This window comes from Mchenga conophoros, linkage group LG22 (genome assembly GCF_057382185.1).
Source record: "Mchenga conophoros isolate Kocher_MC1m ecotype Shallow Benthic linkage group LG22, M_conophoros_male_GT1.1, whole genome shotgun sequence".
Classification (NCBI taxonomy): domain Eukaryota; kingdom Metazoa; phylum Chordata; class Actinopteri; order Cichliformes; family Cichlidae; genus Mchenga; species Mchenga conophoros.
In genome coordinates this window covers 23,779,922-23,807,155 of record NC_140546.1, presented here as the reverse complement: position 1 = coordinate 23,807,155, position 27,234 = coordinate 23,779,922, and the positions used below count along the sequence as shown (strand labels likewise).

The window sequence follows — 27,234 nt, the reverse complement described above, 5'->3', positions numbered from 1 at the left end:
CATCTTGGCATTGTGTTAACACACCTGGTTGTTTACTAACCTTCCTGATTTCTATGGAAGCAGTAAGGGTGTACTTAATTTTTTACACAATGTTTTGCATTTTGGTTTGATTTTTGCTAAATAATGTTGTAATCATTTGGTTTTTGCATTCACCTCATTTTAAAACCAGCCAAGGATATGATTTGTATTTATTTTATTTTTTACTGTACAGTGAAAGCAGGACTTGATCAGCCATAATCATGGTTTGTTTCCCCATCTGTATGCTAAGATAAGCTAACTACAAGTATTTCTCACTTTGAACCATTTGTTTAAGGGCATATCAGCTTTTTGACAAACAACAGCCATAGAACGAATATAATGTAGGGGCAACAGTTCAGAAAGTGCATAAAAACTATTTACAGTACAAGTAATTAGGTTAATGATCGTGACTTCTCAAAATTGGTTTATTATGTTGTATTAATGTGCAATCATAAGCTTTGTTTTCTTGTTTTTTCCCCCATTTGCTGTGCTGCATCTGTATTTTTATCCTTCCAAAAGAATCCTTTTCTCTATAATTTAACCATTTATGAAACACTGCCAGCGTTCCACTTTTCCAAGTCAGTTATTTAACTCTAACAGAGCATGCAAAAACAAATAAATGTGGTCGAGGGTTAAGTGTAGCCTAGTCTTACCCCGTCTTTAAAGATAATGCATGGGAATTAAACAAATCGAATTTCCCCTTTGTGTGCACGTGTGTGCACGTGTGTGCACTGTCGCTGTGTGTGAACTGCAATGCAACATTTCAGGCAAAGACCTAAGTTAGGGAGTGGTCAATGTGAAGTAAGTGATTAGCGCTTCTCAGCATCGGGTTGCATGGGAAATTATTTCATGAAATCAAAAAAAACGTTCATGTATGGCAGGATGTCTGTCAGCGAGTTAATATGCCACACAGGCTCTTGTCTAACGGCAATTAATTACGATGAGGAAAAGAGTAATTTAATTTAGATGTAATTTCCTCTTGATTACTTGACTCTGTGGCTGATGACCAAAGGATTAGGGATGGCAGAGCATTTCATTTTTTTTGAGAAAAAGCAGATGAGAAAAAAATAAGACAATATGGGCAAAATATGGCGAAAAAACAAACGAAATCACAAGACCTTCTGCTGCTTGTTAAACTACCACTAACACACAGAGCAAAACATGTAAAGAGCAAAACAAAACTGATCTCAAACCTGCCTTTACATAAATGCTTTGTAAAATTCTACTACTGGGATGGAATATTTTAATTTCCTTCTGATTTAATTTAGCTGTTTTCCAGGTTCCAGCCAGTGTATCTTCAATAAAAGCAGGATTATGAGAGCAATAACTTTTCATGAAGAAAATTTCATTTAGGTCAAGAAAATTCCCCAAACAACCTGATCAGAAGGGGAGCTCTATATCTAGCTTACAGATACTTTGTGCTCCGGTTCAACAGGAGATAACATTTCAGGGTAGAAATTAAATCGCTTGTTGAGCGCTTCCTGCAGTGCAGCAGCAGCAGCGTCTCTGTGCCATGAAACAGAATTAGAAATCAATCTGCCTGTATGTTCCCATTGCTTGAGAAAGAAGCAGAACTGTGTGCTGCTCCTATGCACCAAAAGCTGTTCTCCCCATCCCCATCCAAAACACCACACGGCAGGCAGCAGTAGGCTTGCGTATGCTCTGTGTAAGCGCAGTGTTTACTGTGCTTTTTAATTTTACCTTAGACTTAGATATGTTACATATGAACACGTTGACTCATGCCTCGCTTATTGACATGAGCAGTTTGGGGATATTTATTGAGAAAAGACCACTCTGCTGTCAAGTACAATTACGTGACTTTGATCAAGTGTAGAGGTCTAACATTTTGCAAAATGTGTTTATTAAATACACAGAACAGCAGACAAACAAGATAAAATACTGCATCAATGCACCGATGTATGCAGAAGAGCGTCTCTGAGTGGACAACACGTTGAACCTTAAAGCAGATAGGCTACAACAGCAGAAGAACACACCAGGTGCTCTTCCTGTCGGCCAAGAAGAAGAAAGTTAGGCTGCAGTTCATACAGGCTCACTAGAACTGGACAAGAAAAGTGTCACACTTTTCCCTGTTTCATTACCACTCACTGGCTAGTTGGCAGTGTTTGGACAAATGTACAAACCAATTTCATCTAGCGACAATCACCCATCTCTGGCAATCACCTGCAAACTGGTCGGGGAACATTTTTCCCTTGCGACCTGTGGCTAGCGGGCGCTTGCTGACTTGTCTTTAAGCCTGTGTGAGTGAGGCATTTGGGGTTGTCAAAAGATTTATAGCCATTTGGACAGTGGGCAAGCCTTTTTGCAAAGTCATAACATAACGGTAACATAGGACACCATATCAGCTAGCATATCAGGCGAGATGAGCTAACCCCCATCCCCACTGAAAATCATTTGAAAATATTGGCAAGTATGCTGCTGTAAACAGTTGCATCTTAAAGACGGTATATCAAATGTCAACGTTGAATCAGATTGCAGGCAGTGTGCTTTGAATCCACATGCTGTTTAGATGTAGTGTTTTACATGCAGAAGCTACACTTCCAAAATTGCAAAGCCACAAAGAAAGAAAGAGTGAAATAGTTCACCAATCTGTCTCGCTAAGAATAGAGCATTGATGGGTTGGTGGGCGAGATTGAGAAAACGTGATAGATGCTGCGTGAAAGTGAGAGCCAAAGAGATTGAGATTAATTGCGGAGAGATAAAGGGGAGGGGAAATTACGATGTCGGCGAGCTTGTGGAAACAAAGGGAGGACAATGAGGAAGTGGAGACATGAGAGGCAGAAAGAGGACAGAAAGTGATCGTCGGTCAGTTTAGCTGTGTGTTTGGCGGCCTCCAGAAGGACCAGTATGGAGGAGAAAGCTTTTAGAGACAGGAGTAAGGTTTCAGTTTCTACAGTATGTGTCAGGAGAGCCAATCACACAATGTCGCTTTCAAAGCAAAAAGACGTGCCAGCGCTTGAAATTACAAAAAAAAGAGCAGTTTCACCTGAAATAGCAGCTTGAAAGACGCAAGGACTTTTTCTTTGATTAGTCATAGTGGATAAGAATAGCAATCAAGTGAGTCATCCACAGAAATAGCTTTCATTATCAAAAGGGCAGCGCGTGTGTTACTACAGTTCGGATGCTGCAGAGACTCAGCAACTTTCATTGTTATTATTCTAACAATTCATAGTCTTTGCTCTTGCTCTTTTTGTCCGGGCTTTTCTGAGCTAAAGTGACATTTAAGAATCTCCCTTTGGAGGTGAGTTTTCCCTCAAAGGATCTAAATCACTGTAAGCTTTCCAAGATGCGCCTGCCAAAATTCCTAATGTGTGTTTCCTAGCTTTGACTCAGAAACTGAGCTGGAAGTAGGGCATGAGTCACCACAAAAACACCCTCAGAACTGAAACGCAAGGTCTCTTTAATCTACTATAGTATAGTGTAGAGGACGCGCTTTAACTTGTTGCCTTTAAGTGTGTTGTTGCTGGGCTTATTTCTCCTGTCAAAGCACCCTTTAAAAACAAGAAAACATTATTTACAAGATTGTGAAGAGAGAGAGATCATTTCCTTTCAAAACATTTTCAGTTAAGAGTGAAGAGAGAACCTCAAAAATGAGAGAAAAAGACTTAACTAGATGGAAACGGCTCCTCCGAAAAATGTATCCTTTGCTATCTTCCCTCTGCATCACATCATCCTGTCTAGCCTGAGCTTTTTCAGACTGGGGGAGTACAACCTTCATATTATCAGTATTTAGGAAACTAGGAGAACTGCTACTGGCCGCCTGGCATTGTCCTGCAGATATACCGCTATCAGCTTATATAACGTCTTATCTTCTTTTTTTCTTTCTGAGAACCTGATGCTTGTAGCAATTTTAGAAAAGTTGTCACCAAATCTCTGGCTCCACTGTTTAAAATGCTCTGTGCACTGTCGGCCACACATGTAGCATCACAGCTTAGCAGATGTTGGTGCAGAGTCAAGCAGTCTCTTTGCAATAAATTGCTAAATATGGGTCAAACACTGGCTGAGTTTTCATCCACAGCTGGTTGCATCTTATTGTAGCTAACAGAGTGTACAGTCATATCTAAAAGCACATTTGCATTGGACTCTGTGCAGTCATGTAAAAAAACTAAGCACACCCAGATTCATTGGCTTTAGAAGCAATAACTTGAAGTAATCTGTTTCTGCATCACTTTATCAGCCTCTCACATCTTTCCCTCATGCCTTTACAGCGTTGCTTCCGTTCATTGAGGTTTATGGGCATCCGAACATCCAAAGCTCTCTTAAGTTCCCACAACAGCATTTCAATCAGGTTGAGATCTGAGCTTTTACTGACTGGGGCAACTGCAACACTTTGATTCCTTTCGTTTTCAGATTTGATGCTGTGATTGTGATCATTGCCCTGCTGCATCACAAAATTTCAGCTGAGCTGTCAAACAGATGGCCTCACATTTTAATATTTCGGTACAGAGAGGAGTTCGTGGTCAGGCGCCCAAATTCTGTGCACAGTTGTCGAAAAAATTGGTACCCGGACACTAATCAATAATAGAAATTGCTACTGAATTAAATATTCTTTTGCAACAGTATCAATACCAACAGTGCCATCTTCGCCTCCTGCTGCTGACACACAACCTCAGACAGCCCCTCTCCTCACTAGCAGCTAAAGTAGTTGACGTTTTTCTCACACCTAATGAGAAATTTCAAGAGGTCACTATAGCTCACATTTCAACAGCGTTGAACAGTTATCATAAATGTTAATCTGTCCGGGGCATGCGAGCCATTGAACTATTAGCAGTTAACCAAAAGTAGCATTAGCTATCATTAAGTTAGCGGCTAACAGCTATAGCTAAATAATGTGATAGCATTAATGTGAAAGGTAGGCAGTTATCAGTCCCACCCAAATATAACAAGAATAAAATTGTAAACACTTTCCTGGTATTGGTACTGAGTTTAAAATACTAGTCTTGTGACAACTAAAGCTTTGTCGCTTAAGTACAATTTGTCCTGTGTTGAGAAACAAAAGGCTAATTTAACATAAATTAAGTATTTGCTCTATTTTTTTTCTCCTTTGGTATACAACAACAAAGTAAAATTCACTGGAGGAAACACCTGTGTTATTTTCTTGAAAGACAAATATAAAAATGAGTCAGAAGCACTTAACATTACTGGCAATGGTGCAAGTCCCTCTGCATATTTTTCACAGCCTGGAGCTAGAGTTACAGGCTCAAAAATATTTGTCTGACGACAGCATACTCAGAAATGTGGTTGCTATTGGTCACAGAGCGTAGCTGGAATCATTTTAATAAGCAAAGGAACAAGTATTCTCGTCACGTGTCAAACATATTTCCATTTCTGTCTCTGTTTCTTTTCCGTATCTCTGGCGTCCTTCCAGCAGGAGCTACAGCGTCATAGTAATAAATAATAAATAAACACACAGGAGTCAAGATTTTAAAAAGGAGGTCAAAGAAAAAAAAGCATGGACGCTGAGCTAAATAGAGCAGGAAAGAGTAAGGTGTTTTAGACACATATGAGCTGGGGTGTGTGTGGGGGGGGGGCTTTCAGTGGGACACACAAACATGCATATCTATGCCTGGTTTCCTTTAATCTAACTCTCTTGGTGCACTGCATCACATGATTGGTGCTTGTTTCTCTGAATCCACGTCCCTCTGTGCAGACAGACAGTGCACTGGGAGCGCTCTGCTGGCTCTGTTTTCGCAGTCATGGATAAACCTGCTCAGAAGATAAGACCATGTTCAGCTGAGGAGTGACTCACCCAATAAACCTGGGAAACCGTTTCTGTGTGTGTGTGTGTGTGTGTGTGTGTGTGTGTGTGTGTGTGTGTGTGTGCCTTCTCCTCACCGGTACTAATAATAGCAGGTAATAAATAGAACACAGACAGAACCAAAATGCCATCCCCAACACTGTTACAAAACCCAGAATAATGAGACAGTGGGAGTCGGGGCTTTGAATGGAATAACATGAGGAACACTGAGCTGCATTACGGTAGAAAAAAATACACCAAGTCGGTAGGAAGCGTGAAAATAGTCAAGATAGGGAGCTATACATGGTATCAAATGTTACACAACAACAGAACACAAAGTGTACTGTACTTTTATACAACATGCAGGCACTCGCAGTGTATGTAACCTTACTTTCTATACCACTAGATAAACTTGTAATGTACATACTGTAAGTGTCTTTACTCTGACCTGATGCTTTTATTCATGCAGTTCTCTTTAAAGAGACAGTTGCTGAAACATTTCCACTGAATGACAATTACCCATTTTGCTGCAAAATAGAGACCTGACCCCTAAAGTCTTTTTTTTTCTTGGAAACACCTAAGGGCGCAATTAAATTTCACGCATTAAGACGACGAACTGGCAGAGGTCTCAGCTGTTGTCTGACAGTTCTGACAAGTCCTAGAAAACGTCCTTGCCCTACTTCAAATATGTAAAATCAGTTTATGTATGAATAATATACTTGGATAGGTGGGCCAATTCCCAAAAGCACTAATTAAATAAATTAATAATCTTGTTGCATTCTTCACTGCGCACAGTTTGTTCTCATTTTCCACCTTGTGACGAAGGAGATTTGAGCATGTGTCAGAGATCCTGAGTGCTTTGCCACTGGGAAATTTACCCTGAAGCAGGTTTAACCAAACAGACTGATCTCAAATGATTGGCCTGATGAAAGACACAACACCAGCTCTCCAACTTAAGGGGTTGTGTGTGGCAACACTGATACTTAATCAGCAGTTCTGCCTGGAAATTTACAAGTAGCTGATTAGGAAAGGAATTTTATCTTTGTTACAACCCTAATGACAACTCCTACAGAAACGTGATTCAATGTAATTAAGCCTACCTTGACAAACGGTCAAGAACCCCACTAAGAGCATCAGATGATGCTGATGTTGTTATTTAAATAAATCAGATAAAATAAATGTGCTTGAACGCATCTGTAGAAAAAAAAAGTTTGCATTAGACCTTACCTTAAGTGATTCTGCAGATCGCTGTAAATTGACTGGATCCAATTCACAAAATAAGAACGTACCTGGTAGGAACTGTGACACAATAATACCACAAGTGCATTACCTCCTAAAAGCGTTTTATCGGTAAGATGCTGGCATATTCCTTCAATGTCTTTACATTTTGGTGTCTACCAGTTACCTCGTTGCTAAGTCACATTCTTCATCATTCTCCTTCACCGTGTTCACGTTTTGCACACAAACTGTATTGTTTGCAGCAGCAGAACCATCCATTTTTTTTAACTTGATAACAAGAAGGCTGCTTGTGATCTCATTTTAAAAGTTATGAAAAAATAGAGCACAACACATGCAGAACACTGAAGTTACTGTATATGCATTTAATAGATTTGCGGAGTGCTGTGAGAGTCTGTGTTTCTCCTCAAGGTTCCCTTCCCCAACAACATCCAATCAAATCAATCAATAAGTCATTTAATGAAATAATCTATGTTGAGTTTTGGGTTCGTTTTCCTTTCCCATTCATGCATCCAGTCCAAGACCAAATCTGCATCAATATTGTGTGTTATTGGTTATTAGCTGGTCATCTTTTCCCCACATACCTACCCCCCTCTGGTCAATCGATGCTGGTGTCATTCTAAACACGGAGCACCGAGAGCTGACCGGACTAGGTCATTATTGACTGCCACAAAGAAAAGAAAGGACCCTAATCGAACCCGACCAAGTGAGAAGGAATGTTGTGTGTGGGTCACATGCCTAATATCTGCATCTGATATGTCCTTCTAGCTGGTGTAAACTATGAGCTGATGACATGTTAGGTTGGAGTAAACAACCTTGTTTTTTTTCTTCCAGCAACAGGTTTTCAGTCTTTACCTGGTTAAGCTTTGAGAAACAGGCAAATTCCTAGTAGAGCAGTGACATAATCTTGTTGGGTGACTGTTACGTAAAAAGACCTGGACAGTGATTCAATTTACACCTAAATCAATTGGAATGTTGACTGTCTGAGCCTGAGCCTACCCTCCACTTAATCAGCTTGGAGATGCAATGGCCAAACTGATTCTGATACTCGGGATATCTATCAGTACTGAGTCACAAAGCACCATCAGTTCTCTCTTTTTCCCCAAAACATTGAAATCGATATAACACTGATGCCACTGTCAGCAGGCTCTGTATCTACAAAGCTGCAGTTGACTCTATGAGATTCTGTTAGATGGGCTGCACACAATTGACCTGTGTGTGTGACCCATCTCTCCTGCTTAAGTGACACTTTATAGCTCAGTTTATCAGATTGGCTGCTAGTAGCTTATTTTTAATAAGATATTGTGTCCACGGTCATGATCTAAACCACTCTACTTTAGAATATCTTGTTATAGGACTGAGAACAGATTTCTTTATTCATATCTCGTACTGAGTCTCAGCTCATCAGAGGTGTGCTTTAAAAAAATCATTTCATAACCTGTTGCCAGCGCAGCAAAGTGAGAAAACTAGCGAACTTCTAATGCGGTGAGATGTGGTATCGACAGAAGAAGAAGAAGAAGAAAGAGCCATCTACGATACTGTGATTTTGTTCCAGGCACAATGTGCTGCTTCGGCAGCTGAGAACATCTAAATTTAGATGCACCCCTTGTCTCCCCTTCCTCTTCTCTACCTCGTCAGCCCCTCCTAGCCTCCCCATCTGCACTTTCCCTTTGTTGTGCTCTCTTCATCACCGCAAACACGACACGAAAGCCCCCGTGGTGAAAATATCGACAGTTCTCCCTGCGTCAGACAAGTGTCAGCTGTGATGAGTGAAGCAAGCTCTTTGTTTGTGTCACTGTGTATGAGTGTGTGTGTGTCCACAGAGCCCTGGTTACAACAGCCATTTTAAGCTGATTTCAAAGGCAGGTAATGATAGGGGATAACAATGCAGAATTATGGTGAGTGGATGTGTTTGCATTTATCTAATGGTTGCTTTCTTCTTACTTATCCTTCAGGATAAGCTGTCGCTGGAGACAGAAAGAAAAGCTAAACTGCCTGGCTTTGTTACATTTGCGGTACAAATAAAAGCCGATTAATAAGTGAATCAAATGACCTTGTTTGACAAACATGCAGTCCTACACATATCAAGATGCGCTATAGCCAGAAAATTTATACTTCGGCTGCTATACAGTGTTTAAACACTGACCCAAATTTTTTACTTAAATAAATATAATGTCAAATTATAACTTACGGGACATGCCAAATGAGTTCAATAAAGAATCTGTACATAAAAGATGGATGTAGCTGCTGTGTCTGAAGAGTTGATACAGATGTGCTTTCTTTAAATGTTACAATTTACCCCCTAAACTGGAGTCAGTTACAGAATTTGCTTCTCTCAGTTAAATAGCTCCAAAATAAAGTGGTCTGCTACTGAAAAGCAGCACAAATAATTACCCGGACAAACCTGACATTTTTCACTTTACCAAACAAAACCAGGCCGACAGAGTTATATAACAAAACAAATTTCAAGTACTTACATCATTTTCCAGCATGTTTTTAAATTCACCAGACACTTGCACTTTGTAATTATCCCCATAACTGCTTTGATCCTCTTGCTCTTACCAGGGCAGCTGGCCTCTGGCTGGCTCTGAGCTCTGGACAGCCACTTTGCTTTTGTAAGCCTCTTTAAAGTGTCCATGTTCAGGCTGAAGGTGATTTAAGTGTCTGATTAGTTCTGTTTTTCTGAACATTTTCATGGTTGTCCCCCTACAGTTTACTTTGTCAAACTTTGTTTTTTCACTCTGCGTGAAGAGCTACCACACTAACTGCATGCTAGCGTATGAATGTGAGCATACAGCTATGTGCCTGCGCCGCTGTGCATGTGTTGCCCATGCATGGAGCAGACCAGTTCATAATAGGACTTTCATTAGGCTGAAAAGCTGGGCCCTATTTCAGGAAGCCGGTTTAGTGCAAACTCTGAGTAAGTATACCCTGAGTTAACGAAAACTCTGGGTTTTCGGTTTCACAAAGCGAGTTTAGATTAATCCTGAGTGAGTTACTATGACGACACACTCCGTGAAGCTAACCTGCCCCCTAGCAGGTTTACTTCAACTAACCTTGACTTTCTCCGCCTCTTTGTCGGAAACCTGACTGTAGGAAGTGTCAGACATGGCGTGCTCCTTCCTTGAAGAGCCAGTAGATGTTGAAGCCCAAATTCTCCGCAGAGCTCTCCGCCGGGAGAGAGTGATTAGAGCGCGTTCGGACATTTTATCATTTCCTGATGATTTCCTGTGTGAACGTTACCGTTTTTCAGCACAATCTATAATTTATTTGAATAACATCCTCAGGCCTAATATTGCTCATAAGACACATCGCGGACATTCTCTCAGTTCTGTACATATTATTTGTATTGTACTTCGGTTTTTTGCAAACGGGAGCTTTCTGTATAATATTGGTGACGCTGAGCACGTTTCCAAGGCTACCGTCTGTCGGGCAGTCAGGAATGTTAGAGTTGCACTGAAACGTCTCCTGTACTCGTTTGTGGTGTTCCCCGGTCATAGACCCACAAGATTTATCAAAGAGGGATGCCACAAAATTGCAGGTATCAGGATGAACAAAACTTAATTTATGATGTGGTGATACTTGAACTACTACTTAAATTTTACATTTATTCTCACGGTTCCCAGGCGTGATTGGCTGTATAGATGGCACTCACATTCCAATCATTGCTCCTTCAGTAAATGGAGGAGACTATGTGAACAGGAAGTCTTTCCACAGCATTAATGTACAGGTACACAGTTCCCTGTAGCATTTCAAACTAACAAATTATTTCATTATAGTAATGGATGCTAATTTGTGTTCTCTGCACTGTGAAGATCATATGTGATGCTGCCAACATTATCACAAATGTGGAAGCCAAGTGGCCAGGCTCTGTGAGTGGTGGTGGTGGAGGACCCCCACCTGTTTTTCTCATAATACAATTACACCTTACCTGTTTGGACTATATTTTTATATTTCATTTTTACTTGCTGCCAGGAACGTTTGGGGCCTGTTGGGTTGCACCTGCGCTCACATCACATCACAAAATAAAATGTATGAAATAAAAAATAAAATAAAATAGAATAAAATAACGTGTTAAATGGGTGGAAATCCCTAGATCAATGTTTAAATTAACACTCACGCATTGACTCTGTCGGCTATGTTCTTTTGCAGCTGAGGCTGTGTTACTTTTTTTCCGCAAAATTTGCATGTTATCGGCATATACTGCCATCAAAATTTCGGCCTCAAGCGCTGTAAAACACATTGACCGCGCCTCCTTTCCCTCCGTCTCCATGGTGACTCGCTTAATCTGTGCTCCACTAATCAGGGCTTTATGTATCCTCGTGTGCGCGCTTAATTTGGGGTTAAAGCAACTCCGCGTTGACTGAACTAATTGTTATCAGCCTTTCTGAAACCGAATATTCCGAGTTGGACAGTTCGGGGTTACTCAACCCCGTGTATCATTTTTAACTCTGAGTTTTCTAAACCCGCTTCCTGAAATAGGGCCCTGGTCTCTGGTTAGGGCACAAAACTGTCATATGCCAGCCGTTGGCCAATTACTCGGTGGAGTTCTAAGAATAAATCACAATTCTATGAAAAATAATATGCTTTAAGGTCCAAACTTAGCATCCCACAGAGTATCACAGTGTCAATTAATAGCCACTAGCTCAACTTGGCAATATACCATCAACTATCACAAAATGTGCATGGGGTCGTTGTAGCAACGCAGCCAAAAGTCCTGTGACATCATTTATATTCAACACCAACACCACAACAATGGAGGATGTTGAGACGATGGTATACCTGCTGCTCGTTGTATGGCTTTTTGTCAGACTCGGGAACCACTGTGCTGCTTTTTGTGTAGCCATTTCCCATATTGCTGGAATGTATTTTCATGAAGGGACTCATAGGGCTCATGACTCATTAACTGAAGCCACTGACTAGCCAAACAGTTGGATGCAGTCTGTTGATGTCACATTTTCACCTCAGATCGCTTGGAACCCTGGCCGAGTAGGTACTAAAAAAGTACCTGGTACCAGATACTACCACTTTATGGAAAGCCCTAAAAACAGCATCAACCCACGCTGGTACTAGTGGAAAAAGGCTATAAGATATCTAGGGCTAGAGTTAGGCCCCACTTGCATAGCCAAACATGCGCCATACGGCAATAACAAATTGCGAGGGGAAAATGTGCATTCTCCAACCGATTGCTGGAGCAGTCACTGTGAAATCGAATGCTCCACTCACAAAAGCCTTTAGACCGGTTAATAATGCCCACTTGTAAGCACTGTTACCCAGGGATAAGTGTGTATTCTGCAACCAGTTAGCAAGTGATTGTTGGAGGCTGCTGGGAGTCACTAGTGTTAAATTTGGCGCAAAGAGCATAGCACAACTTCTACTTTGAAGGTGAATGTTCTCCGGTTTGTGCTACACCTTTTTTGGTTTCAAAACAGCTTAAAAAATAAATGGCAAGTGTTTGCAGATGAGTCAACGCCGTCTATTGTGAAATCTTTCAATTGCACAGTTTTGTCTGACTGACAAATATACACAACTGAGCAGGTACAATAAATACGTATTTGACATTTTTGTTTAAAATAAAGCGCTTATATAATTTAAAGTACCGGTAAAAACACGCTGCTGCACAAAGCAGCAGAGAGCCAGATCTTGTGATATATTTCAACACTTACACAGAATTAGACACAGACGGTGTACAGCTAGGCAAGAAGAAAGAAAGAAACATGCAGACACGAACACTCTGTTCTGTAAAAGTTACAGTTTGATGTGCTGAGACGAGAAACAGAATGTGTAAGAGGACACGAGGAGATGAACAACTTCTTTCATACTGACAGATAGAGGAATGAAAAAGAAAAAAGGAAAAATTTGGCTGCACTCAAATAAGATGCATCCCCTGCTCCCCTTGCCCCTCCTGCCCATGCCTCTCAGCCTTTACAAAGTCTCAGTGTGTGACATGTTTTTCTTATTTTCCACCAGGAAAGAGTAGGTTTGTGTTTGCCACTGAGGCGCAAAGTGAGAAACGCTTTTCTTGCAGCTGCACAGGATCTGTAATTATACGCCGCAGGAGACGCATTAGAACATAATGCCGCTACCAAACAATCACCATGCGTACTTGCTGCTGCCGCTGCAAACCCGCTGCAGAGTTCAACACACGGCGACGCTCACAAATGTGCTGCAGCCTTTCAAAAAGGACTCGCTACAATACTAACACCTTAAAAGATAAAGCTTGTTCAATCAAATACTGTAGCTGTCAAAATAACCCCAGATACACTTTAGAGTGGATTATGCTAATGTTAACTATAATAATAATTATTCTGTTATAACAGTTTTAGTGTCATTTTAACAATTGCAGCAAGGTATTTAAATCAATTTAAAGGAACAAGGGTTAAAGAAAATTCAGGAGGATAAAAATGATCCTCCTTCCTCTTCGAAATAACAAAACCCCAATTTTAAAAAGAATCTAAAATCTTCAAACTTTTAAAATCACAATAAAACAGATGGGGAGAGACCAAGGTTAGAACTAAGGAAAGGATACAGAAAGAAAAAACAGAAGCTATGAGGATGACGGCTGGGGAAATGAGGAAAAACAGATGAATTTGCCTTGGTGAAAGTGTCAGAAAGGTGGAATCAGAAAGTGAACATACATAGAGAGAACGACTGACAGATTAAGTAGTTTAGACTGTAAACTGACCTTGCTGGTTGAGCTGCTGTGTGCTCTTGCTCCACTGTGACAACCCCACAATGGCCACCATCTTGGCACCCAAACTGGAGCGCCGCTTCTTAGTCCCAGTCAGCGATGCAGAGTCTGGGCCCCCGCTGCCAGGACTTTTCTCCAGGCTGTACATGGCCCCTGAGATACTGGAGGAGCGCACCACGTTCCGGGCAGCCGTGCTCAGCCCGCTCAAGCCACTCATCCCTCCCGGGCGGGGCACCTCCACGGAGCTGCTGAGCATCATGGTCCTGTTGGACTGGAGGGCCGATGGGCTGGGGGGGGAGAAGGGGCCGGAAAGTTTGGCTTGACAAAAGAGACGAGAGAGGACAGAGAGTCAGGTGATCGTGAAAGAACAAATAGGGGAGAAGAGCTCAAATAAAAGGACGTCTTGACGTGCAGTGTGTCTCATAAAACACAGTGGAAAAGCTTGTCTTACAGCCGCAGCAGCAGCTCCCCGGGGCTGAAGGACACCAAGTTTCGATTTCAACCACAGTTTGGTTTTACACACTTACTGCAGAGGCAGAAAAAATGAGTTCTTACACCATAAAAGACACAGTGAAAAAGTGAAAAGCTCTAAAAAGTCTTTTTCATCTTCAACAGTTTTGAAAACTGAGAAAACAAAGAACACAAAGGTCAGCAGGCGAGGACAGTGCAGATGGCAGCACACTGTCCAAGTGAGGTAAACTATATCTGTGGCATCACACACACTCACGCACACAAATGTCAGGACTGGCCTGCTGTTGAGGGGTGACCCTGTCAGCTGGTATTTGTCTCCTGTATTTTTTTTTTTTTTTTGTCTGACCTTAAACAGCGACAGATGATAAACTCCAGAGCCAAGTCATCACTGGCTGGCTGAATCATGGCAGTGCGCGCGTGTACTCGCTCGCCAAACTCTGATCACCTTTGTATTCTCAAACTGATGTGTACGCCACCTTTTGTACTGGCAGAGGTACAATTCTACTAATAAAACTTTTTTTCACTAGCTATTAAATGGGATTCAGCCATTGCTTACACCTGCAGTTGTGTTAAGCCAAAAAAAAAAAAAAACCATCTGTGACTTGGGACCTTCTTTAACTCTGCTCCTTTTCTCTCCCATCACAAGAGCGATCATACGGAGGCTAAACCGACAGCCTGGAGGCACATTAAATATGTAGTTGTGCTGTGGCCGACATTGTGCTTTTATACTCGCCCTAAATATTTCTTGTTCATCACTGCGCATTTTCTATAACGCTTATCTCATTGCCTCATAAAATTTGTATCACATATCACACTCAGGTAGCTTAGATGCCTAAACTTAAAGTAATGCAGATGAGAACTAGGTTAAGACAGTCAGAATTACATCACTTCGACACATCTATTGAACCTTAGAAGATAGCTCTCTTTCAAATGACAATGGCACAAATAAATGTAAAACAAAAAGAAAAGAGCGGTTTGGCCACCCTTTCTTTTGCAAATTTAAGACCTCACAGTAGGATAATATACTGCATTAATTTAGAGCCTTAGAGCTTTCAACCAAGTGCCCCCTTGTCTTTGGGTCTCTTTCTCCCGGACCTAACTCACAATACTGATTCTCTCCCGATCATAGCCAGTCATAAAACACATATTTTATTTAAAAATGGCCTATTCTGTTTGAATTTGAGGTTATGATGTATTAGCTTTTTATTCTATGGCGTTTCTTAACTACTTTATGTATACTGTGACTTTGGTAAGTAATTCCTTGTCAGGTGTTCTTATTTAAAGGTGAAAGTCATCTGTACATGAAATGTATTATTAGTAGTAGTAGTATTATCCTATCACAGCACTTCACTCTCAGACTGTAGGCTTACTTGTTTTTCCTAGAGTTTTGAAAAGTAAGAGCCTTTAGCTGTCAGGAGACAGACAGCATCTCTACTTTCAAGATCAGGCTTCGAAGTTTTTCATATTTGATAAAGCAAATACTTAGAGTTGGATCAGCTGCCACAGGCTTAGGCGTGCCAGAAGATTTCCCATAATGCAATGAGCACCTCTTCTCCACTTCCCTCTTTTCAGTCCCCGCGTGTTTAAATGCCATGATTGCATGCCATTGAGTTTTGTCTTCTCTCTCCAATGGCTTCTGTTTGGTCCTTTGTTTCACATAGCTGCCCCTCACTGAGCCTGGTTGTGCCGAGGTCTCTTCTTCTTCCTTCCCACTGTCACCTAGTCCTCCTCATAGGGCATCTATTATTCTAACATCTTTACAGTCTAAAGCACTTGGAGGCGATTGTTGTTGTGAATTGGTGCTATATAAACAAAACTGAATTAAATTGACTTTGCCTCCCTGTGACTTTATTTACTTCCCAATGGTGAAACGCAGTGAGGTCCAGCACACATCAGAGGAATAAATACAAATGTGGTTTTAGGGCTTTTTTGTTTGTTTGTTTTTTTTTACAGAGTGATCCAAAAACTGCAAGCACGCTTATAACATTGCAGAGGTGCATGAGAAGATCATCTTAAGAGAAAGATCAGTCCAAGTGTATGTATAAGGTAAGGTTTTGGATTTTTAATAGAGTAATGTCTGGGATTTTTGGTCTTCTCGCATATGATGCTAAATGAAACAATTAACTCAGGACAACAATCCTTCATCTCAATTCAGCCAGACCTATTGGAGCAGCAGAATACAGTTAATCATTCCTTACAATTGTACTACAACCACTGTGATGTCACAGTGATGCATAGTAATGTGTTTGACGCACTGCAGCTGAAATTGCCCTCTTTTAAGCAGTTTTAATCGCCCTGTCCTACCATGTTTACCATGCATGTTTAGCATGCTACAATGTGCTAGCCTAATCTGATGGTATAGGAGAGCTATGGAGTTCCTCAATGTCAGTAGAATTCATCATTTTAGGATTTTAAATGTCAGTGGAAAACTTCATGGCAATCCTTCTATTCATTATTGCCAAAAAAGCAGTGGAAATTTCCGTCTCTCCAGCCGTCCCACATGTGTGGCTAAAAGACTCAGTCGGTGATCGCTGGAAATGGCACAAAATGAGTTTACTATTAAAACATCCTCACTGCTGGAAATCATAAATAATATATACATACATGCAGTAAAATATGCCCTTTATGCATTTTTGGAGCAGTGTGTTTCATTTGTCTGCGTGAATCATTCTCCCAACCACTTTCTGCCACGTCACCATAAGCCCAAAGTAGCTGGCCGATTTTTAGAAGAAAACAAAGCAAAAAAATGACCAGAATAGGCAAAGTGGATTATTTTGAGGAACAATGAACTGATGTAGCAAAGGGCAGATTTTGGTATTTTGTAATGAAAGTCATAATAATAAGCTGAAGAGGGGGAGGAGGAGGTTGAGGCAGCGGGTCTGCATGCTTTGACATTTGTTACTGAGAGGAAACAGAGGCAGCAGGAGGGGGAGGAGCAGGGGCTTGAAAACAGAAATCCAGGTGAACATGTACTCCCTGTATATTCTTCTCATGTCTTTCTCCTTTTCCCCTCTCTTCTCTTCTCTCCTTTTTCTCTATTCCAGCTCTCTCTTTTCTGGCTCTCTTGGAACATGGAGTGATAGAGCGGGAGAAAATGAGGATAGGATAGAGATAGAGAGAAGGCTGCGAGAGATAAACAGAATAACTGTGGGTTTTAGAGAGGACACACAAGAAAAGTGAAGGAAATGAAAGGATGGGGACTGAAACGTGGGAGGATGAGAGATGCTTCATAATGAATGGACAGTGTAAAAAAGGGGGGGAAACTGCACAAAGCTGCAGTCTGATCTGTGTGAAATAATGGAGAGAAGGAAAGAGGAGAGGGAGAAGAATATGACACTGACAGTGACAGTAACTGAGACATCTATCCCAGCCTCCTTATTCTTTCTAATGAGATCTTCCACAGTATCAGTGAGTGTGGATCACAGGCTTAAATGTGACACAAGCTAAACTGAATGTGTGCTTCATATATGTTAATTTGCTACATTAATGTATTGCATTAGAAGCTAACAAAAGTAAGTATGTTTGTTTCTTTTTCACAAACAAAGAGTTAGAAACAGGCTGTACATACAATCAGTTACAATTCATTATTACTTATTTTCATTCGTTATTAATAATCTCGGACTCTCTTCCACCGCGTGTCTTTTGTCCTGTCTTCCTCCCCTCACCCACAACCAGTCATAACAGGTGACTGTGCCTCCCTGAGTCTGGTTCTGCTGGAGGCTTCTTCCTGTTAAAAGGGAGTTTTTCCTTCCCACTGTTACCAAAATGCTTACTCATAGGGGGTCATCTGGTTGTTGGGGGTTTCGCTTTTTTCTCTGTATTTTTGCAGGGTCTTTAAAATTTAAAGCATCTTGAGGCAACTGTAGTTGTTATTTGGTGCTAACTAAAAATTTGAAAACACACTTGATATAGAAACCAGCTCTGCAAAGTGGAGCCAATTCAGAAGGGACTTTAATCTGTGTTCATTGTAGTACCCAGCAAGGGGAAAACTAATCTGCTTGTCGAAACGACCTCAGTTGAATTGGCAATCATGCTCTTAAGGAGAGTAAAATAGAAGATGAAAAAGAATATTATTTTGGGTTTGCTTACATCGTGATTAACAAGCCATGTGAGATGCACATTCATGTCATTCAGATTCACCCATCTGGTTTAAAATAAAACAACAACAAAAACCCACAAGACAAAATACTGTCTCTGTTTTAAGGCTTCAGAAATGGACTTCCAGTGGGTGGCGTCACTGTGGCTAAATCCATCTTTTATATACAGCTATGGTTCAGAATCAATGTCTTAAGCACTTCTCCACTTCCTTACACTGTACCTTAAATATAGAGCCATGAGACGTTATCTTAGCCCAGCGTTGCAAAAAGACTGCAGAAACAGCATACCTGTCTCAGTCCATATATAGTAAATCTGCCTACCAGCAGTTCTGGTTGTCTCCAGTGGTTTCCTGGCAACCAAGTCAAATGGTTTGGGATACCACGTAACTGCTACCCCCACAGTTTGTTTCAACTGTCAAATCTTTGTCGCATACCACACATCCCTCATTCTTTGCTCATTTCCTACCTATCAAAAAACCCTTAACCTCCTAAACAGCCACACATTTTCGGTTTTTACATTTTGTTTTGTTAAACAAAGCAGACATAATGATGAGCTTTAAAGTCACTAAGGCTACGTTCACACTGCAGGTCTTAATGCTCAATTCCAATTTTCTGTCTGCTTGTTCACACTACAAATAAAATGTGACAGCAAACGCGCTCTAGTGTGAACCCTCAAAGCCGCCCGCGTGCGCAAAAGAAGACGTCACACACAACGCGCTCTGTTTAGACCCAGACCAAACAGTATTGTTTGACTGATGCCCGTTAATATAAAGACTTGTTTCCCAATTTTGCTTTAAGTTATAACGTTATTTTGTTATTTACATATGGCCTAATAATTATCCTTATTGCTGTTTTAGAGGAGCGGTGCTTCAAAGGATAGTTGCAGATTTCTGTCAGAACCTGCAGATTATACAGTACAAATAAAATGTTCACGTTTCTCCAACGTTGTCTTCCAAACAGTTTCACTAACATCCACACTGGATGGCCAGGAAGCATTCGCGATGACATAAAAGACGGATTTAATGCGACATGACCATTTAAACAGCAGTCGCTTCTAAAACATCAGATATGTATCGGATTCAGCACGGCATACGAAAGTGACCCAGTTCGGTGCACACCATTGTTTTTCTTGTGACATTACCAATAAGTTTGATGTGTCACATGGCCCTCTTCCTATTGAAAAAACAAAAGTTGTATCCAAGATGGCCGACTTCTAAATGGCCACCATGGTCACCACCCATCTTGAGGAGTTTGCCCCCTCACATATACTAATGTGCCACAAACAGGACTGATTGGAATGATTTTTTTCCCTTACAGTGTTCCATGATGTATCAAGCCAAACAAAATATAATACATTTAAAGTGGGTCAGATCATTTCAGTAATAAGTAATTCTTTTGTTCGTTTGTATACTGCAGTGACATGGTTACACCACCTAACATTCTTTCAGTCTGTCTACTTCTAAAATCTAAGATATAATGTCACCGCTCAATATGGCACTATGCACCTGTCCCCATACAGCGTTTTCCTCAACCTACAGGCAGACTCAGAGCCCATCCATCCTCATCTCTATGTCAGACAGCTCCCTCGCCATATGTCTCTGTGCTCTCTAACTTCTCATCTCAAAGCTCATTTATTTCCCCTCCTGTCAGCAAACCACCCTCTCCGCCCATTCTGGTGGCTCTGAGCTCACCCTCCACACCTCAACATAACCCGTCTCCAGCCCGCAGAACCCCTAGCTTTCACTTATTAAAGTGCATCAGGTGGAGTCAAGTAAAAGTTTATATCTATAGTACATTTTAACAACCTCAATTGATCAAAGTGTTGTACATGTTATACAAAACATACACTAGACATAACAGTTACTAAATTAACAATAAATATACCGTACAACTCATCCGGTAAAATAAAGTGAATAAGACTGCTTAGTCAAAGCCAGGGTACCCTTCTCAACTGGAACTGAAAGCAAACGGGAATAAGTAGGTTTTCAACTTTATTTAAAAAACAAAAAACAAAAACCTCTTTCACTCCCCTAAGGTTAAATATGACTTAAAGTTAGCATGTCAAAACCAATTCACTGTTTCGTTCTTTACCTTTTTTTAGGCTTTTGTGCAAAGTCTTTTTCTGCCCTGTGCCTTCACATGTTTTTAACACAGATTAGAGAAGCATCCATTAAAATATGAATTTGATGGTCCTCTCATTTAGCTTTCAGTAACAACACAAAGCATGTTTACCGATGTTCACGTGTTTCACAGTTAACAGCTTATTTTGGTAGTTAACTGGTCAGAAAGGCCCATAAAAAAACAAGGAGAGCATTTATATATTCAATTGAGTTCAATTCAATTCAGTTTTACTTATATAGATCCCAACAACAGTCGCCTCAGGGCGCTTTATATTGTAATTAAGAGACCCTATAGTAATACAAAGGAAATCCCAACAATCAAATGACCCCCAATGAGCAAGTAGTTGGTGACAGTGTGAAGGAAAAAACTCCTTTTTAACAGGAAGAAACCTTGGGCTGAACCAGGCACCTGGAGGTGTAACCAGCTGGGGCAGAGAGGAGGAAAATAGGATCAAAGACACAACAGGACAAATGACAGATACACTTCATGTTTTGAGTCTTCCAGGTTTAAACTAATATCAGCTTCCAGAAAACCATGTAAAGAACCAAAAACAAAACTGGACTGTTTATAGGCAGCATAATTCAGCTGCTGAAAGAAAGCCCAGAGAAACAAAGGAGCGGGGGAAAAAACTTCTCTTTTCTCTTCCTCTCGTAAAATGCCACAACCTTGTAATTAGATATGGCTGAGCAATCCATTAATGGTCTCTTAAAAGTTGCTCTCTACTATGCAGACTACACTGGCCGTGCACTTAATTAATTGGCAATTTAGCAGCAGTGTAGATATTAAAGATTTACTGTACAGTAGGTGTGAGTGTGTCATCAGGTGACTCACCCCTCAATGTAAACTGACCCCGATAAACAATCTTACCTATTTTAACTTGTCTTTTCTCATCTGCTAATGCTGTTACTATTTACTCCCTCTGCTGATAGTTATTACTGTTTTTAGTTAGCTTATATTATTTTCTAAGAGACATATCTATTTTCATGCATCCTTGCCAAAAGCTTTTGGCTGAATTTTCCCACATGGGACAGTGAAGGGTAAAGTGAGCTAGATCACAACTAAATTAATATGGGGGAGTATATTAATTAAGACAGTGTTGTTCATTTGATATCAGTCAGATGACATCAGGCATTTAGAGGCACACAATACACAACTTACACTATGACAACCAGATGTTAACTATAAAGAGCGTGTATATTACTGAAGTGGATAACAGCTGTCCTGGCTAACAGCACTTTTTGGTTCATTTTAGAGATGACATGATACCACTTTTTTATGTCCGATACCGATACCGATATCATAAATTTGGATATCTGCCGATACCGATATGAATCCGATAGTGTTTTTTTAATCAATAAAACTGTTTTTTAATATCTTGCTGCATTTTGTATAAGTTCATACTCAAATTTAAAAAAAATAACTCTAAAGATATTCTGTTATACCTGTATGCAAAAAAATACACTGCACCCAAAATATTTCATAATTCAGCAATACTGATCAGTCTAATAAACTTAAACCTACACCATCCTCCCTATTCTGGTATTTTAAAGAGTAATTAGCGTAAATATTAAGCAACCTAACTAACAGGGTTCCAACTCCCAGCAACAAAAAAAAAAAGGGAACCACCCCTCACGCTCCACCTCATGATGCTTAATCAACGTAATCAACCTTAATTTGATGCAGTGTGAAAAAAAATGCACCAAAATCAATTATTTTTCAAGAAATATTAAATAGATTCAACATCTTTCTTCTACAGAATTGCAGACTGCACAGTTGTTGCCTTCCCAAAGGAAACTTAATAGTTACTATATACAGTAATGGACTTCTATTCATTTTACATCAAATTAAAACTTTGGGTGTAAGATTCAGATAATTATTTAATACAAGCGAGAATAAGAAAGAAAAGTATGTATTTTTGCCCCCTTTTCCCTGTTAATGCCCTACCTGCCCCCTTGGCTAAACTTTGCTAGATCCGCCCCTGCACAGTTACCAGCCGTCAGCTACGTAGAAAAGGATCCTGGTGTAGAAAGTAATATTAAATAGATTCTAACAACAGCTTATCAAGGTTAAACGTGCTGCTGTTGTTTATCCGCTGGTTTCCTCTTTCTGGTGCAAAGTGGGTGATAAACAAACAAGAGAGACGGAGTCGCGACAGAAAAGCCAATCAGCTGATCATTGATCAGTTTCACGATTGAAGTAGCAGCACGAGAGGGAGGGAGACAGAAGAAGCAGTCGATCCATATATCGGTTGTTAAGCTTAACGTGGGAATGCTTTACAAACATTCAGAGATGAACTTACACACTTGCTTTACTTCTCTCTGGGATAACTTTGTCGGAGATGAAATGCCGGGTTGGTAGCAAGGCTCCAAATGCTCAACCAGACCACCGACAGGTCTTGCACGCCACAGCCGCTCTATCACGTGATGCATACTGCTCCGACGTGCTAAGGTTATGAGCCGAGTTACGCCATGTCACAAGTTTTGTGAGGTGCTTTCGTTATATTTAATGGATCGGATTACATTTTTTATTTCTCTGCGATATCCGATCCAGTAATTTAGGCCAGTATCGGACCGATACCGATATGTAATATCTGATCGGTCCATAGTTCATTTCATTATAAATTAAGGAACTGTGCAGATAAAATTCCATCCAGCACAGAAATTGATATCTGAATTCTGACTAAAGGAACAACATGCCAACTGATTAAAAACAAAAAACAAAAAAAAAAACCAGAATCTGAGTTTGTCATTGTTCCCTGTGTCTCCTCGGGATGTTGTTGTTGTAATCTCTCTCTCTTGCTCTCCTCTGCCAGGGTGGAACTCATTGCGGGTTCCAGCAAATAATCACGCACCTGCTTCTTGTTCTCCGGACACTCCAGCTACTACTTAAGGTGATGGCTCAGTGTTTCTCATCGCTGGATCGTTACGACACTTGTCGGTGTAACCCCATCTCTTTCTTGTGTATTCTCATTCCCGGTGTTTTTCCTGGCTTCCAGTCATGTTTTCTAGTCTATAGATCTTGCTGGACCCGTCCCCGTTTCCACCCCTGGAGTTGTGACTGTGAGCGTGAGTGTCTTTGTACAAGAACCATACAAGGACCATGTTAGGCAAATTCTCCAGCAGCTACTTGAGAATAAACTGTTCATTAAGGGGGAGAAGTGCAAATTCCATGTTGAGACTGTTCCTTTCCTGGGGTATATCATTGAGGAGGGGAACCTGAAACCGGACTCCGTCAAGGTTCAAGCTGTTGCTGAATTGGCCCGAGCCCACAGATAGCAGGCAGCTCCAACGTTTTCTCGGTTTCTTTAACTTTTATCGTAGATTCTTTTCGTGACTTTAATAAAATTGCTTTTCCTCTAACCCACGTAACCTCTCCTAAGATTTCTTTCCAGTGGGATTAGGATGCCCAAGCTGCCTTCACACTTCTCAAGGAGCACTTCGCCTCAGCTCCCAACTGGATCTGGGTCTCCAATTCAAGGTGGAAGTAGACACTTCCAGCTCGGGGGTGGATGCCATGCTCTCCTAACAAAAGGATGGAGTAAGCTCCCTCCATGTGCCTTTTTCTCTCACCATTTGTCCCCTGTAGAACACAACTACGACATGGGAGATCAGCGTTGCTGGCAATAAAATTTGCCCTGGAGGACTCGAGACCCGGCTCAAGGGCACGGTCCAACCTTCATCTCATGGACGGATCACAAAAAGCTAGCGTACCTACAGTCCGCCAAACTGTTAAACCCCCGGGCAAGCCAGATGGACCCTGTTTTTCACCGGTTTCCATTTTTCTATTACCTATAGGCCAGGTTCTCATTATGTGAAACCGGACACTCTATCCCAGCTTGTCTGATTGGGTCCTTCTCTGAGGACCCAACTGACACTGCACCCATCCTGCAACCTCTATAAAATGGACTATGGATTCCAGGCCACGGGGGGAGAGGATTTCAGTATCTGGCGGACTGGGAGGGCTATGGCCCTGAAGAACACTCCTGGATTTTGCGGTCAGTGGTTCTGGACAAAACCAAGCTTTGAGAGTTCCACCCCTGCATCCTGGCAAGAATGATGGGTCGCCAGCAGGCTCCCATTTAAGTTCGGGGGGTACTGTCATGGTTCCCTGTGTCTCCCCAGGCATGTCTTTGCTGAGTGGTGTGTGTGGCCGAAGAAGAGTGTGCCCCCCCACCCCACCACCACCACCAAGTTTCCACTCACACTTTGTATATGGCACCTGGTGATTGTGTAAATAAACTGTTATTTTTTGCAACATCAACAGAGTTCTGCGCCTGAGTCCGGTCATTCATTGTGACAGAGTTTTAAACACATGCAAATCTAAAATAGGTACAAACCTATTCTTCTCCTTTCCACCATCACATTTGTATTCTTAGACTCTAATAAGAGTGGCTTAGCATGAATCACCGTTCAAAATAATCCTCATTTACCATAGATTGGCTGTTGGTGCAGCAATGCCATTCTTGCAATATCTCAAATAATCCATTTTAGATCCTCTCCCTTTAAGCCAGATTTCTTCTGACTGGCTGCCCTGGCAAACAGAAGGTCTGAACAGCAGGTTGATCATCCATCTGCACTTGCAGCTAGAGTTGTGTGCCTGAGATGAGCATTTTAAGGATGTTCCTCACCCTCCTTAACATCATGCAGAGCCAAGAGTAACAGGAAAAACTGTCTGAATTTGAGTCTTCACAGTAGTTGGAAGAATTAGCTCACAGGGATTAGTTACACATCCATCATTTTCTCTAAACTGAACACCCACATAAAGAACAGTATGTAGGCCTATATATATGGTAGAAAATAATAAAAATTGAATAACATTGTCGCTTTCAACGACTTAGTATATTAGTTTCTTCACCAGCTGAAACAGCATATCCTGATCATACACTTTGTTTTGTACATCCTGGTAAGTAATGAAGAATGAAAAGAAATATGAAAGAAATTTAGTACACAAGGGCAAGGCAGCACCATTAAAGCACTTCGTCTTGGGGCCACTATGGAAACTTCCCAGGTTATGATATTGTACGTGTGAACCCCAGCGCCTGCTGCCATTGTATTATACCAGACCTTATGCCGTGTGTGTGTGGGTTAGGGGAGTACTGTATCTCTGTGATCATAAGGGGTCTGTGAAGGCGAGGAAACAGAAGGCCGGTTATACAGCTACACACAGAGGAGAGCGTAAGACTGCCAAGCTGTGGGAAGACTGGGAGCCAAATGGATCACACACGTAATCGCACACAGAGAAACGCAGCATAGTGCAAACACACATATGCTGTGCTGAACGTATGTGCCAGAGTGGGGCAAAAGACAGAACCAAAGTATTGAATGACATAGGGTGTTGACACTGATGTCTTGGCTGCTGGTCTTGAGCTAATATCCAAATCTTCTGTGAACCACTCGGCTCACACACTCAGATCCGATTTCTTCAGTCTCACTTCGACTTGAAAAAGTACAAAGTATCAGAAGGCACGCTGACCAATAAGTGAGAGCACCACTCAATATTCACAAATTTCCATTTCACACTTTGCAGAGCAATATTATGCCTGATGCACACAGACACAAATCTGAATCAAATGCTAACAGCCATGAAATGAACAGAAAAGAGAAAGCTTTTCGCTTTTCGCTTTCCCTCTCCCGTTGGCCCAATCAAATTTTTACACTGCAAAAACTCAAAATCTTACCAAGTATATTTGTCTTATTTCTAGTCAAAATGATCTCATTACACTTAAAATAAGACACAATCAGCTACAGGGCAACATTTCAGTAAGCTAAAGGAAATTGTTTCAAGACAGTGAATCTTGAAACTAGAGAAAAACTAGAGATTTTTCACTTGTTCCACTGGCAGATTTTTTCACTTAATACAAGATATTTTAGCTTAAAATAAGTGAAAAAAATCTGCCAGTGGAACAAGTGAAAAATCTCTAGTTTTTCTCTAGTTTCAAGATTCACTGTCTTGAAACAATTTCCTTTAGCTTACTGAAATGTTGCCCTGTAGCTGATTGTGTCTTATTTTAAGTGTAATGAGATAATTTTGACTAGAAATAAGACAAATATACTTGGTAAGATTTTGAGTTTTTGCAGTGTATCCAATAAAATCTTTAATGAGGTGAGTCACCAAGTCACTCCCTCTACATCACCTTGTGACAGCAGACATAAATTCGATTCGTCACACCACGTTTTCGCACAAACTGCTGAAATCATGTTGAATCGGCTGCGGCAGGGAAGCAAAGCTTTGAATTTTCCCCAATCACGGCTACAATTACAGTTCAAATTAGCCTGTCGGAGGTTGTTAACAATGAAATGTGGCATTAAAAAGTGCACATCTGTAAGCAAACAGATGGATGACACTGTGTCTTACTACCATCAGGCAAATGTCAGCCAATGACCAACATCTCTTTAAAGTTTGTTTTTAATTGCAAAAAGAAATATTTGTGATTAAAAACAAATTGATGATAATACAGAAAAAGCACAAAAAAAAGCTAATGTTAGGTATTAAACAAAATGGAAATTTAGCTTTTTCTTTACCTCAAATAAACAAATTGCTTAATATAGATGGCCAATCTATATACAATGGCCAGCAGGGGGCGACTCCACTGGTTAACAAGAGAGGTTCAATTGCATGGAAGGTTGTGAGAAAATTATGCTACTTTATGAATTCAGGACTTCAGCAAACATTTTCCTGATGAGCTCTTAGATTAAAATCTTCTTTAATAAAGTCTAATGTTTGCTTTGTAGCAAAGTGACCCATTCAGAGCAAAAAACAGACTCTAAATGGTATACGATAAACTTTAAGGTATAGCCCACTTCCAATCGATAAGTTGCTTCCTCGTGGACATCCAGTTCAGCAGT

The 27,234-nt window shown here is 40.8% G+C and overlaps 1 protein-coding gene across 1 annotated transcript in view; it reads right to left on the bottom strand.

Moving 5' to 3' along the window:
- The window catches only part of rims3 (regulating synaptic membrane exocytosis 3), a 51,575-nt gene that overhangs the window by 16,511 nt on the left and 7,830 nt on the right, over window positions 1-27,234 (bottom strand). The window contains exon 2 of the mRNA XM_085261839.1: window positions 13,695-14,018. Within this exon, the coding sequence (XP_085117965.1) occupies window positions 13,695-13,959 (265 nt within the window). The 5' untranslated portion in view covers window positions 13,960-14,018. The remainder of the gene's footprint in view (window positions 1-13,694; window positions 14,019-27,234) is intronic.